The 15,983-nt window shown below is 34.4% G+C and overlaps 1 protein-coding gene across 5 annotated transcripts in view; it reads left to right on the top strand.

Annotated features, from left to right (window-relative positions):
- LOC120774846 (GTPase-activating Rap/Ran-GAP domain-like protein 3) overlaps positions 1 to 15,983 on the top strand; it is an 84,935-nt gene that overhangs the window by 63,662 nt on the left and 5,290 nt on the right. For all 5 annotated transcript variants that reach the window (XM_040104664.1, XM_040104668.1, XM_040104665.1 and 2 more), the window contains exons 6-13: positions 3,166 to 3,284; positions 4,759 to 4,993; positions 7,670 to 7,768; positions 11,444 to 11,547; positions 11,668 to 11,836; positions 12,022 to 12,131; positions 14,279 to 14,431; positions 14,539 to 14,851. In XM_040104664.1, the coding sequence (XP_039960598.1) occupies positions 3,166 to 3,284; positions 4,759 to 4,993; positions 7,670 to 7,768; positions 11,444 to 11,547; positions 11,668 to 11,836; positions 12,022 to 12,131; positions 14,279 to 14,431; positions 14,539 to 14,851 (1,302 nt within the window). The remainder of the gene's footprint in view (positions 1 to 3,165; positions 3,285 to 4,758; positions 4,994 to 7,669; positions 7,769 to 11,443; positions 11,548 to 11,667; positions 11,837 to 12,021; positions 12,132 to 14,278; positions 14,432 to 14,538; positions 14,852 to 15,983) is intronic.

The following is a 15,983-nucleotide window of genomic DNA, read 5'->3' as shown; positions in this document are numbered from 1 at the left end:
ATTATAATCAAATCTTCCCCCATCGTTCTCTTATATTTATTTTCATTTAAAGATTTTTGGCGGCCATTTAAGGTGAAAACTGTTATTTTCCACTAAAAAATTCCGCCATTTTATGGGTGGGAAACAGCCTTAATGTAGAAAACAAATTTACTACACTTTGGGGGCGGTCTTCTATATGTCAAAAATGTGTACAAAGTTTGTAATGAATCGCTCAAGTACTTTTAAAATGACAGTGAACACGGACTTTGGAAAAGTAGTTTTGAGAAAAACACTTCAAAAATTGCACTGCTATTTCGACCGCCCGCAGCTTTTAGAGTTAGAGCGTTAAAGGCCAGGAAAATAATAAGGCAATAACTTTAAGAATATTGCTTCTATCTATATGAAATGTTAAACAATAAGATAAGTAAAAAAATCGATTTTAATAAATCGAAAGTAAGCTCCCTATACTTTATGTCCTCCTATAGCTTTAAGATAATATATGTATTGAAGGTTATCAAGTTGTTGTAATGTCGATATATAATTACTGTCATTTTACATTAAGAATTATTTGTTTATTTTTGGTTAGATTGTTACACCCTGAACAGGTTATATTAAGTTTGCCACGAAGTTTGTAACACCCAGAAGGAAGCGTCGGAGACCCTATGAAGTATATATATAAATGATCAGCATGTTGAGCTGAGTCGATTTACCCATGTCCGTCTGTCTATCCGTCTGTCTATATATATATATATATATACGAACTAGTCCCTCAGTTTTTAAGATATCCTTTTGAAATTTTGCAAACGTCATTTTCTCTTTAAGAAGCTGCTCATTTGTCGGAACGGCCGATATCGGACCACTATAACACATAGCTGCCCTAGATTAGCTGTTGCACTGTGTAATTGAAGTTAAACGCTATAATATCTAATATTCGTTTGTTCCCAAATAATCTTTCATTATTCATATGTTTGTAACGCACTCTTAGAATTTGTGAAAATACTTAATTACTTATTTTATCTAAGTGCAGCGGAAATACTGAATACATTTCCGTTTCTAAACAATTATTTGGAAAGCTATATTGTCTGCTCAAACTTTTTCAAAACTGGTATTCACTAAACTCTCATTCAATGTTAGACAATAAATTATTGTTGAATGAGAGTTGTGCGTTTTATTCAAGCAGTTTGTTATCTTCGTCCTATTTCTTAACCGAAGCGTAGCCAAAGCGTAAATAAATCAAATTTTTTTGTATTTGTTAAATATTTTGTATTACAGGAAAAGTGGTACGGCTTTTACCATTTGAAGTTGTTTTTTATGGACATGCTATAAATAAATAACAAGTCCTTGCATAGCTTCAGCGTTTAGCCTTTTAGTTTTCACTTTACATTTGTTGAATTCGTTCTGCTATTTTCTATTCCTTCAATCGCTTTTTGTACCCTGTTTATCTGCGTATATTTGTCCGTTTGAGGAGAGTAAATGCCCAAAAGAACAAAATCGAGCGAATATTCAACCAATCACTCATCAAAAGTTACGTTGACATATCAGCATTGCCTGCCAAAGTACCGGATTAAATCTAGAAAGACCTGAATAAAGTAAAGCTGTTTACAACAATAAGGGATGAACTAACTAAAACAAAAAAGATCAAAGCTCAGGTCAGGAAGTTCTTTCAGGTGATGGAAAAACCTTATTTTAAACAAGTGAGGAAAGGCTGAGTTCGGGTGCAACCGAACATAAAATGTTATAAAATACTCTTGCAACTTACAAAAATCAAAGGCAGGGAACTACTTTATGGTGTAAACCCAATCATATAGAGTAAAGTCACATATTGGCCGATATATGCGGTACAAAGTCACCCGAAAATTCGAAAATATTTATATAATATTAAGTATATGAGGGCTAACGGAAGCTTTGATCCGATTCAACCAATTTTTGACATACAGACACACCATTATCAGAGAAGGATTATTCCTCTATTTCAATTGTATATCTCACACATTGACCTATATTTTCGATCAAATGTCAACTATAGATACCGGGGTCCAAATATTCGGTACCCATGGGCTTGAACAGTTTTTGTTAGAATGTTTCAACATTTTTGGCCATAAGGTGGCATACACTAAAGGCATTTTTCGCGCAAAGTTTAATCCCGTTATATTAATTACTTCTTGATTTGTTTCTGGAAAGTGAAAGACTATAGTTGAATTTAAAGTTGTGTTATATGGGAAGTAGACGTGGTTGTGGTCCGATTTCACCCATTTTCGCACTGTGATATAGGAATATGATAGAAATTTTACATACAAAATTTTGTCAAAATCTGTCAGTCTGATTCCGCGATATGGGATTTCACCAAAAAGTGGGCGGTGCCACGCCCATCGTCCAATTTTCACTCAGGCTCCTATAAAGCCCTCCCATACCCTCTCGGAGGTAAAATTGAGTGACTTTGGTATTTAGTTAATGATTTATCGCGCTTTTAGTAGTTTTTAACAGTATCGTTATATGGGGAGTGAGCGTGGGTTATCCTTGGATTTCATCTATTTACCCACTGTTAGTAGAAGTTCTTACATGATTTGTGCTCAGCAAATTTCGTTGCTGTAGCTTAAGTGGTTTAGGAGATATACACATTAAACGTTTTAGAGGGCGGGGCCACGCACACTTTTTAAATAACAAATGTCCTTTGTTACTGGAACCCTTTGTACCCAAATTACAGTTTTATATCTTAATTTGGTCTTTAGTTATGTCCTTTATGTGTTTTCGGTTTATGGCGATTTGCGTGTGCGGCAGTGGTCCGATTACGCCCATCTACGAACTCGATTTTTTTTGGTACCAAGGAACCTACATGATATATATACAGACGGACGGGCGGACGGACGGACGGTCGGACAAACAGACAGACGGACATGGTTAAATCGACTCAGCTCAACATACTGATCGTTTATATATATGCTTTAAAGGGTCTCCGACGCTTCTTTCTGGGTGTTACAAACATCGTGACAAACTTAATATACCCTGTTCTGGGTATAAAAAGTTAGACGGCTAACTAATTTGGCTTAGAATCAAAAGCAGATGTAAAAAATTAGATTAATTAGAATTTAACGCAGAGTAGTTATAGAATTTACTGACTTATGTACGTAGGTTGGAATGTTTAATTTTCTGCTTTTGTCATATACATTTGTTGTTTTTATGTTATAGTTCACCAAAATTATGTCGGTATGGATACGGAGAAGAATCCCTACTTTCTTTCGGTTGTGTCACAAGATTCGGGCCATCAGGGTGCACCAATGTATCGAGCAATATTATTTCGGAAACAGGTAAGCTGTTATGCTACAAATAAAGTTAAAACCCTATCTCAATTCGATATGTTTAACTGGTTGAAGCCAAATGAATATAAATTAAATACGAGTATTTTTGTATCAATAATATTTGTAATCAGCAAATTGAAGGTAATTTGAATATTAAAATTCTGCTATTGAATGCAAACAGAATCTTTTTTTATGTTATGGCTTAATGATGCACTCAGCTACTAGTAGAATTTATGACCATGAATGAGAATATAATGTAGGCAGAAAATGCATTAAAAGCGGAGATGTAAACTCCGCAATTCATATATTAAAACTGTTTATAAGCATTATTTATAATTTAAAAACCTAATACACTTATATACAGGGTTTTCCAATAAGAGTGATATGACATCCTAACCACAAAAAAACACACTAATTGTTAAGGGAATTCAAATTTTATTTTATTTATTGTGAAGTACAATCGATACGATTACGAACGAATTCGGTAAACGCAATTTTCGAGATATTTGCCACTGAATCTGTATAGCACATTCAATAATGACTGCTAAAGCTTGAAGAGAGTTTGGTTTATTGCCAAAGACCAATGACTTCAAAGAATGCCACATGAAGTAGTGTAGAATCACAACTTCTTGGAGGCCATTCAAAGTCATTTCTTGAATAATCGAATCTCCAAACTTTTCTCGCAATAAATCGGTTGTTGCACGTGCTGTGTGACACGTAGTCCCGTCTTGTTATTCGTTCTTCTAATTGCGGACAAGTTCGTTACCATCAATCTATACTGCTCTCCATTGACAGTAGCGGTGTCAACAGCTTCATTTCGAAAGAATTGTCAATTTGGGTGAATATAATGATTGTTCGTGAAGTGGATTTTCTTAAAACAATCGGTATCGTTTTCAAGTAGTTCCAAAACAAATTCATGAATCGACAAACTGCGGTCTTCAGCAACGCTTGCATGAACAGTAGCAATATTTTCTTTTCTTCGAGCGGTTCTTTGTATTATTGGCACTTGAACATTATGTAAATGAAATGTACGCTCGAAATTTTCGACAATCCGACGAATAACGAGCACAGTTAAACGATTAGTACGACCATAAAATGACAATAGCGTACGAAAGGTTGCAACTGGAAAACGATTATTTCGATAATAAAATTGAATAATTTATAAAACGTTGTTCAAGTGTATATTGGACGTAATTGTAAAAATTGCTGAATACAATAAAAAAAATCATAGATGATGACATATTAAAAACTTAGAAGTCATATCATTCCTACATATTAGAAAATTGGTCAAAAGGTATTTTTATTTATAATAATTATTGGGCTATCCTCTAAAGTATGTTGTCAAAAATTGGGGAATGATAAATCTCTGTTTCTACCACCTCTAAACTATATTTACAAACATTCATAAAACATTTTTTATCTATTCTACCATAACTATATATAGTTTATGTGTATGCATCAAGTTCGATTACTTTACTTTTAGGGTACACAGAAAATTGCGCTACCCTTTCAACCTAATCAAAAGCTAACTGTGAAACAAATATTGTCACATTTTACTGGTATGGAGGCATCAGCTAAAAATCCCAAAGAGATATTTACAGCCGACATACAAAAGGACTTGTTACTACTTGAGGAGCAAGAGGGTTCGGTGAACTTCAAATTTGGTGTTGTCTACATGAAACCTGGTCAAGTTTGTGACGACGAAATGCTGAGCAATCGTAAGTAATAACAAGTGAGGAAAAACTATTTATTTATTTATTTTAATATGACCTGTAAATAAATTTACAGATATACTAGAAAAACAAAGGTAAAGTAGCTGCTTAGGCCTACGTTCCAAAAAAAAAATAATTTCGGACCTAACCAAACATTTTATGCGCTCGCTATTTGCAAAACCTTGGTGATTGCAAATTTTGAAATTAAGAACATGTTATATTACGTAGGAATTCAAAGTTCCTTAGTTCATAAAACTGTGAATGTTAGAACCATGTTTGGTGTGGTATTAGCTTTTATAGGTCATATACTCGCTAAGCTTCATTACTACGTTTTGTTTCATGTCAGGGATGTTTATGTAGACATGTTAAAATCAAGCTTACTTATGCAAATGACCATATTCTTCTTAATTATGTTGGGGAAAGGTAGATACTAATAGCCATAATTTTCATTATCGAATAACATAATATTAATCGAAAGATTCTCGCTTAACTTTATTTAATCTTCTATTGAGATGTATGCAGTATAAATTCAGCTAGTGGAATGAAATCTTATACATTGGGTATAAAAGAGAAAAGTCAGTCGAAAAGGTAGAAAACATTATGCTACATATGTATGTATATAAGACTAGAGGCAAGGCCATACTTTCGGCGGTATTCGTTTAGTTTTAACGCTAGCCATATGTAGTCATATACATATGTACATATATGAAAAATATACACTTAATACCATTAAAATATCACGTATATTGACCAATATACACGGAATATAGTCAAGTAGGGCATTGAGAGTCACCATTATCAAGTACATTGGGGCTAATCCTAATGAGTTTTCATTTATATTTTACATTGAACTGAAGTAAGCGCGATCAGATAATTCTACGCAACTTCATTAAGATAAGTCACAATTTGACCATTACTTTTTCGATTCAAGGTTGTTCTTGGACCGATAGCATCTATATTCACCAGTAAACCATACAGTATCCCTAAGGTACAGGAAAAATCCTTCTGAATTTATTCAAACATATCACATACATTTTGGCTCTTAATATGCATGTTATTGAAAGCACTATTTGTACAAAGTTTGGTACCGATATCTTCGTTTGTTCTTGAGTTCTGCATTGTACAGTGAAACAATTTTATGTAATTAAATGTTGTGTAATGTGGGGAGTCGACTTTGTTTTAATTAGATTACGAAAAATGTGTTCAAGAAATTTATATATGTACACATAGCCCATTTGGGTGAGCAGCCAACCCACTTTTTAAATAAGTTTAAACCAGAGATGACGGTTTGCAATGTAATTTTTTGTACCAACTTTTGGTTTCATAGCTTAATATGTGACTTATCAATCCCACTATCCTATCCAATTAATAGCCCTTTTCTGGCATAACAATGGCTCAATCATATGCATTCAACCTCCTCAGAGTGTCGAGTTTTGTGAAGAATTTTAACGTTTACTCAAGTTGTCACTTGCACATCCAGAATACCTTATATAACTCCATAGTAATCTCAAGTAGATGATACAAATAACAACAAGATGAACAAAACTAATACACTAAGTGAAATGGTTGCGTGAGCATAGTAAAAAGGGCGCTTCAAAAAAAATTTTTGAATTTTTTTTCAACTCTTACCCCTTCAAACGTTAGTGATTGACAAACAAAAAATCCTCCCTCAAGCCAGGCGCTGTAGCTTAACTCTAAGGGGTCGCTATTTTTTTTTAGGTTCCCATACATTTAACATAGGAATTATTGTTGTTTCATTCGAACTAAAATTTCACCAACTAATTTTCATTTCTCAGAAATATCCATCACATATTCCTAAAGTTGACTTTTCAAACTTTAAATATTCCCGCGACAAAATTATTATTCTCAGAAACTTTTTTATTTTTATTGAAAAAAATCCAAATTTAAAATCACTATATGTGACCTGGTTTACGAAAAGGGAGCTAACGCGCGAAAACTAGTTTTCTGGGAAAAGCTGTTAAAAATAGTCGTCAGTTTCTTGTTATCTCATTAATTGTTCTACTTTTTTTTGACACCTTAGCCCCCTATCCGTAGACCAGGTCACATATTTAATCGTCTAATTAAGATAATCAAACTTTGTCGCAGAAATTTGTAAAGTTTGAAAAGTGAACTTTCTGAATATGTGATGGTTATTTTTGAGAAACGAAATTAGTTGGTGAAATTTAAGTTTGAATGCAAAAACGAAAATTCCTATGTAAAATGTATGGGAACCTAAAAAAAATAGCGACCCCTTAGAGTTAAGCTACAGCGCCTGGCTTGAGGGAGGATTTTTTGTTTGTCAATCAATAACATTTGAGGGTGTAAGAGTTGAAAAAAAAATTCAAACATTTTTTTTGAAGCACCCTAATGTATATTATTCCGACTTCATGGAAAACAGCAATGTGTTATTTATACTTATCTAGTTATAATATATATAGTAAGCATTGTGTAAATCAAGCATTACCTAATTTACTTTGGATATGTATATGTCTTACTTACACAAATAAAAAGTATACAAAGCGAGCAGAAGTTTTAGGATAATTCATTGGATATCTCACAGTTGTGTATAAATATATTATCTAGTATTATCTAGATTAGTTATCTAATATCTAGTGTATATTTTAATAATTTGAATATATTGAATGTTTACCATTATATCTCACATGTGTAAATTTTTAACAGAAGATGCAAGTAAAGACTTCGAGAATTTTCTGCATATACTTGGGGAACGCATACGTCTTAAAAGTTGGGATCGCTTCCGCGGTGGATTAGATGTGAAAGGTATTTCCTCTGAATAAATTTCGTATTTTATACAATGATTTAACTCCTCTATTTGATATATTATATTAAGTATTTCGTAATTATGCATTCGAAATTTTACAACACAACAAAGCATCGCTTATAAAATATTAGAAAATATTATGAAAATGAAATTACACATACATATACATTAATGGAACCGGAAGTAAAATTTATTATCGTGTTAGGAACGGCAAAGTTATGCATTTAAAAGATTTCTGTGTGAATAAGTTGCGTGCTCAGTCTACTGAACTGTCCCATAGCTACATTTGACCCGCATTTTTCAGGTCCAGTGAGTTTTGGACCATCAATGATTACTTGATTATTCTTTTTAAAATTACTTTTAAATTTACTTTTATAGAAAGAAATTCAATAGAAGAATAATTGAGAAATAGTAGTGATATGAATTATTTACAGGCTCGCAGAATGTTTCATCGGCAGAAAAAGCAAAAATCCATACTACTATCAAACAATTTATTTTGCTATCATAGACTCATGTCGTATAATACCGTGATCAAAAAGTAAGGTGAATTTGTTTATAAAATGTAAATTCTTTATTTATTCTTTCAAATAAATATCAACCCCTTCAAAGTAATCCGCGTCCGATAGAACGAACTTTTGCCAACGCTTTTCTCAGTCCCCGATAAAATCTGAATTGTTTTTCCCGGTCTTCAAGACCTTACCAGATTCATTTTTTATCTTCTCAAACGGGTCAAAATTGTATTCACGCATTGGTCTTTGGAGCTTGCTGAATAGCCTGAATCGAATGGAACCAAATCAGGGGAATACAGTGGTTGCGAAACGATATGAGTCGGTTTTTTGACAAAAAAGTCGAGAAGAACTAATGCAGTATGACATGGTGCAATATCGTGATTTTGGCACCAATCGAGACTTCACACATTTGAGACACAAAATATTCTTGAAAATGGTTAGGGCTGAGCCAAATGAAATACATTTAAAACTATCAGAGAGGTCTCTGATAGTCAATCGACGATTTTTAAGCATCAAATTTTAATTTTTTGGTCGTAGCCCTCGTCGGTAGAAGTTGATGTGCGTCTAAAGCGCGATTCGTCGCTAAAGTTTTCTCGGCCCGCTTGGAACTCATTTTACCACTTGTAAACGGTTTTTGTACCGCATCACTAAAGGCCTTTCGCCACGTTTTCAATGTGTTGTTTACAAAAACATCTGTAACTCGAAGCTATTGACAAACAGAAGCCGAGTAAATGTTATAGACAGTCTTTCTAACTGAGAGATGAAAATATAAATGCCTTTAAGCTGTTAAAATAAAGAAAGTTTAATTTTATCTTTATTTTATTTATTAAATTTAAACTTTTTTAAATCCCAAACTTATGAAAATACTTGCGGAATATTTATGTAATAGCTTGTAAAAACTATGGTTTTCGTGTAGCCATGTCACGGAGAAAATCTCTAAAAGTGAAAAACTAGCAGAAATTGACAAGGAAATATCTAAATGTCGCTGTTAATAATCATATCATATCAACACTTGACTGAATCATACATTTTTATTCTCACAATTCAAAACTTAGGCATCAAATACTTATTGCTTATTTACACATGTGTTCAACAGCTGTTTCTACTATATATTTTCTGCTAGCGGCAGCGGCTAATTTCACTGATGGAAACTAACAGCTTCTTACGCTCCCAACTCGTGCTCTCTTCTGTTAGTTTTTTGGGTGTCTTTTCCAGCAGAAACTTTTATAGCTAGTAATAGTTAAGAGAGAAATATAGTAACTTGTCAAGTCCCATTTCCAGTAAAAACGTGTACTCATAGCGCGCAGAGAATGCTCGGCAGACAATGGGCTGCCGACCAATGAGATTGTAATGCTAGTGTCACAATTTCACCGAATCGAACTCTTAGTGCTGTTTTGATCACGTGTGGAAACGAGTGTTCGCGGGTTATAGAATAATGGATAAGTAGAAGTTTCGATTGATGATTCGATTCTTGTTTTTGAATGGAAATTGCAGAGGACTCAACGCTTTATCACCACTCGGGCTGTTTAAGCGCAAACCAAAATTCTGCGTGATTTTATGACCGATACCGCGAAATAGTTGAATAGTAATTATTATTGACGAACATGCTCCGAAAAAGGCGAATACATTCCTATCAGTCTGAAAAGGGCACACATTTCCGGCGGCCACGGCGACACGGCCACATTGGTAGAACAACGCTAGGAACTGTTGCATCATTAATGCTTACCACCTTCCGTCCAGACTAGCCTCCGTATCCATTTGCAAAAAGAAAAAGTCACTCTCCGTGCATAACTTTTAGTCAAAAGAGGTAGTTATCTTCACCGTGGAACATGTTTTCAGGACCACAAGATGGGTTATAGAAGTTAGTGATTCGCTTGGTCAATCCATAAATCGTTAATTTTCCAAATTTTCATTTTCTCTCGTACGCTATGTACTTATTGAACAGCCCTACATATTTACTACAACTTTGTGTGAATCCGACGCTACTTCACTAGTTTAAATATCCAAATAAAAGACCGGCCTTTGTGCGTAAAATAAACATTTATAACTGCAAATAGTGTGGTAGCTCAAGAACAATAGTCGGTATCAGAGCAACAGCGAGCAACTCTGTTTCACTACTTTCATGCTTCCTGATATATTTTATATACCACATTGTACGATTAAAATAAATATAATGGACACTACAAACTATCATTTTGTTGTCTTTAGACAATGTAAGATACAAAACGTACTTCAAAGCTTTCATAATGAAAAACAATTCTTCAAAGGCACGTTTCCTTTAGCGACATAATCATGCGTGACGTTGCTCCGACACCGCCTCGTCAACGGACGTTAGCTTACACAATTGTGCTATGAAATGTCGACCAATGATCTTAAAACCCATTAGTAAAGAGAAGCCTTCGATAAAATATAAATTTCAAGCAAAAAATGAGAACATCTAGGTAATTATACATCATATGGATCTTCCATCTTATCCCATCTGAACATGATTCGAAATGGGAAATTTAATACTTGCAAGAAAAAACGTTAACTTCGGTTGCACCGAAGCTAAATACCCTTAACAGGTACATTTCTGTTAGTAACTATGTGTTCAGTTTGTATGGCAGCTATATGCTATAGGCAACCAATCTGAACATTTTCCTCGGAGATTACATTGTTGCTTTAGAAAAAAAAAACATATTCCAAATTTCGTGAATATATCTTGTCAAATATGAAAGTTGTCCATACAAGAACTTGATACCGATCGTTCAGTTTGTATGGCAGCTATATGTTATAATGGTCCGAAATCGGCCGTTCCGACAAATGAGCAGCTTCTTGAAGAGAAAATGACGTTTACAAAATTTCTAAACGATATCTTAAAAACTGAGGGACTAGTTCGTATATATACAGACAGACAGACAGACGGACAGACGGACATGGCTAAATCGACTCAGCTCGACATACTGATCATTTATATACATACTTTATAGGGTCTCCGACGATTTCTTCTGGGTGTTACAAACTTTGTGACATATACCCACTAAAAATGAGAAATAAACATAAAATCAGAAAATAGTTAATAAGATGCTATATAAGAAATATAATAAATATAAAATAAGATTATGCTAATATAATAATATTTTCTAATTTTTATTATTCTTGTATTTCCTTATGTAAACATAACAGGCGATATGACTGGCAAATATTCTGTCTATACGCTATATGAAGGCCACGAAATAATGTTTCACGTCTCAACGCTCCTACCATATTCCCACGATAATCGACAACAGGTGCATATGAAATAATTCGATTTGTTTTTGGCACTTTTCGTTTTAGAAATTTCCATGTTAAACGTTTAAAAATGGTGTTTGGTTATTTATTAACCACAATTAAAATATGATTACTCACAGGTGGAACGGAAACGGCATATTGGCAATGACATTGTAAACATCATTTTCGTAGATCAACCAACCGCCGACAAAACGAATACGCAGCAAATGGAGGGCAAGGCGAAAGACAACAGCGAATTTATACTGCCGACAGCGTTTGATCCCACTTGGATCAAGAGTCAATTTACACGTAAGCGCACAGGGACATAAAATTTCAAATAATTAAAATTGTTTCTAAAAATAAAATGCAATTGAGACATTATTGTATCAACAAAGTGGTACATATGGTAACTACCCCTATTGACTAGCCCGAAAATATAATACATTTTTTTAATACTAATTCAGATATTAATTATGGTATAATCACTTTCACAGATATATTTGCGGTGATAACGAAACTCAACAATGCCTACCGTTTAGCAGTATTTTGCGACGAAAATGTGCCGCCGTTTGGTCCGACCCTTCCAAATCCTCCGGAATTTACGGTTAGTGTTCAAAAATACCCCACTTTTTTATAAGACAGTTAATGTCTCAGATAAAATGTACATACATACTACTATCAGAAAAAAATAGTAAGACTTTTTATTTTAAATTTCACGAGAAAACCCATTTGTCGACGTTTTTTTTTGATGGTATGACTGTCAGTGGAATCTGTGCCAAATCTCACATCAGAATAATCAATAGTGTTTAGTATACGCCTGTCTTTTTGAAGTACATAATTTGCATACGACGATTTTTACGATAAGTGATAGTACTCAACAAAGAAGTTTCATGAAATTTTGGGAGCGTAATCAAATTTCTGGTGCCGAAACGTTCTGTATATTGGAAAAAGCCTTTGGTGGTAGGAGTATGCAAAAGAGGCCGAGACTAAGAAAAGTAAAAGCACGACTGGTTCCAAAATCACTAAATTTCTTCGAAAAATCGCGTCGCGTTAATATCTATTGAACAAAATTTTCCGTCTATCAGGATGTTACGGATGGCCGACTACTCACGGTTTTATATATGTACAAAGAATCAGGGTGACGAAAAAAGTTGACATCCGGGTGACTGTCTGTCTGTCTGCCCATCCATCCATCATTCTGCCCGTCTCTTCGTCTGTCTATACGTGCTAGCGATAACTTGATAAAAATTGAGATATCGTTATGAAATTTGGTAACAAAGAAGAACGAGCTCATAGATGGGCGTAATCGGAAACCAACGCCCAAAAAGCGCCATAAACGAAATCCTATAATATGCCGTAATTTGGTGAGCAGTAAATAAAGGCATAAACCTGTAACCAACAGGGCTTAGCAGCAGCAAGGGCGTGGCCACGTCCTCTTAAAGGTGTACATATCTCCTAAACCACTAAAGCCACAATAACCAAATGTATACATCCTATACGAACCAACAGTGGGAAAACGGATGAAATTGATTGATTGACCTTTCCACTCCTCATATAACAGCACTGTTAAAAACTACTAAAAGCGCGATAAGTCAATAACTAAAAACGCTAGAGATATTAAATTATACTCCCAAAAAATTGTCGTTGAACAATGAACGTGGCACCGCCCTCTTTTAGGTGAATTTACATATCTGGGTACTTGCTCGAACCATTTCAACCGAATTCGGTATATAACATTCTTCTGTGCTCCTATCTTATCACGCCTACTTGCCATGTTACAAAATTTTAAATTTTATTTGATTTTTTCACTTTCTAGTATACAAATCAAGAAGCAATTTATATAACGAGAAAAAACTTTTCACGTATAATGCCTTTAATGTTTCTTTCTGACTAAAAATTGTCGAAATCCAACAAAAGCTGTTGAAATTCCAAGGCACCAAATATCTGGACCCCCGTTGACTTTTTACCGCAAATTTCGGTCATTGTGTGAGATATATTTATAATGGAAATTCAGGGATTAACCCCTCCTGGGTTGAATTGGGTCGACACTTCCCTTAGCTCCCATATACCTAAACAACGATTTTCGAAGTTCCAGGTTACGCATATATCCGCCAGATGAGAGTTATCTGAATGAAGATGAGAGAGCGTGTTTACACTTAACGTAGCGTTTACCCAGTCCCCATATAACTAATTCCAAGATTTCCGTAGATCCGGCTGACTTTACTCCATATGATTGGTGAAGGTACTTTAATGAAACCTCATGTACATTTTTTAGCGTGTGGCATGTTAATAGTATGTGGTATTAACAAAAATAAATAAAATCGGGTCGATACTATCCCCAAGTCCCAAACCTTATATCGAATATGAATCCTCTAGGTGCCGTTTGACCCTGTGACCATAATTTCCTCCATCTTAAGTTTGTCAAAGTTATGTAGAATTATAAATTTTATTTCTTTCCCTTTACTTTTACTATTAATTTCCGAGATATGATCATTTTTTTCTCACATCTACCCACTGTACACTACATTCTACCGTTTCAAATTCACATCACTCTAACTTCATAGTTAACTTTGAATATATGTAGATGTTAACACTATAAATATAAAAAAATAATAAGCTATAGTTTGCTATTTTTAATTACACTACTAGTGTATGTTTGACTTTGCATTAATACCAGATGTAATTTAACTCCATTCTTTATTCCCTTAGAGATATAATAATATTTTGCACCATTGTTTCTCTTTTAAACAGGATATTTCCATGTTTCGCGAGTTTCTGCTTGTAAAAATGATAAACGCGGAAAAAGCCACTTTTCAAACACCAATATTTTCACAAAAAAGAGAAAGAACTTTGGACATGTTAATAAAAGATTTATACGACGACTATATGGGTGATGGTAAACTGGTAAGTTGTATTTATACAATACCTACAAAATCTAAATGCAATACGTCATTTAAATATACTATTTCTGATACTGTTGTCATCCTTTCATGTTGTAATTTTCATCACAGAATATGCTAAATAGACGCGCATTCTCTGAAGTACTTTACGATGTGCCCCGGACATCAAAATTGAAAGAGGACGCGCGGCAAATAGAGTTCGTGCGTATCGGTCAGGCACTGAAACTAGAGGCTATTGTGCGAGGTGATGCGCCGACCAGTATTGCCTCCGCTAGCCCCTGCACAATATTTCGCAATCCGCCGTGGGAACCACACTGTTTTTATCCAACATTTTTGCATCGTGGAACATTGGCTGGCGACTCATTCGGTTCCAACGATGAAAGCTTATTTATTGCCACTGATGACGGAACATATTTGATGAAAGGTAAAATAATAGATCATTAATTAACACATGAGAAGACGTAGAAAGAAGTAGGACCTAATCATTTGCATTTGCTGGTGATTGGCTGTTGAGGTGTTCTGATTTGTGTCTGTCTAAGCTTTGTTCAAAACATTTAACTAACAAAACCTTATCGTTACTTGAAACGGAAAGAATATTGGCCATACTTCCAACATATTATGTACAGTGCCACCAATAGGGATAATGTTATTTTAACAGCACGAGGCGACCATTTTGTTTACCAATTTGCGTACAATTTTATCAATGCGTTCGTTATTTCCATTAAATGGAAAATATTTAAAAGAAGATGGCTATATGACTATATATGAAGCCAATTAGAATTAGTCAGTTGAACGTCGTTCTGCATATTTGGATCTGTTGACAACATGACGGTTGAATTTGGCCCTGCATTCGTATAAGATTATGCTGACACTAAAGTCGACCGACCATTTGAAGTGTCGTTGTTTTGCCGATTGGGCGCTGGAAACGATACATCCATCTAGGAACTCGAATTTTTTTGTACTAAAGAACCCGCATTTTATCAAGATATACTAAGATTTTACTAATTTAATTGCACGGACAAACGGACAGACAGGCAGTCACCCGAATTTCAACTTCTCTCGTTCTCCATTCAAGAAAATTTGTTGAACAATTAGTGTAAACAAAAATACATTTTCATTAAATTGTTTTAAAATATGTGACCTGGTCTACGGAAAGGGGGCTTAGGTGTCAAAAAATCAATTTTCACTTTTTAGTTGATTCGGATGGAAGATGAGATTTTTAACAGCTGTTTCCCAGAAAACTAGTTTTCGCACGTTTGCTCCCTTTTCGTAGACCAGGTCACATATGATAAAAATCGTTGTCGTATGTATAACAAAATCGAAGACATCTTTCATCGCACTTCAGCTGAAAATTCCAGCCGAAATATTTCTCCAATATGCAAAGGGAGCCACTGTGGCCATTTGGCCTACATTTTGCTTAAATCATAAATGGCATAAAACTATCTGCAGAAATAATTTTGACACAATTTAGAGTGTTTTGTTTCATTCTAGCATCACATCGTCCTTATTCATATCCCTTTTGAATAAACTTTTTATACAAATACATACATTCCAAT

Source organism: Bactrocera tryoni, chromosome 4, assembly GCF_016617805.1.
Source record: "Bactrocera tryoni isolate S06 chromosome 4, CSIRO_BtryS06_freeze2, whole genome shotgun sequence".
Classification (NCBI taxonomy): domain Eukaryota; kingdom Metazoa; phylum Arthropoda; class Insecta; order Diptera; family Tephritidae; genus Bactrocera; species Bactrocera tryoni.
The sequence above is the reverse complement of the archived record's forward strand: the minus strand, read 5'-3'. Positions and strand labels throughout refer to the sequence as shown.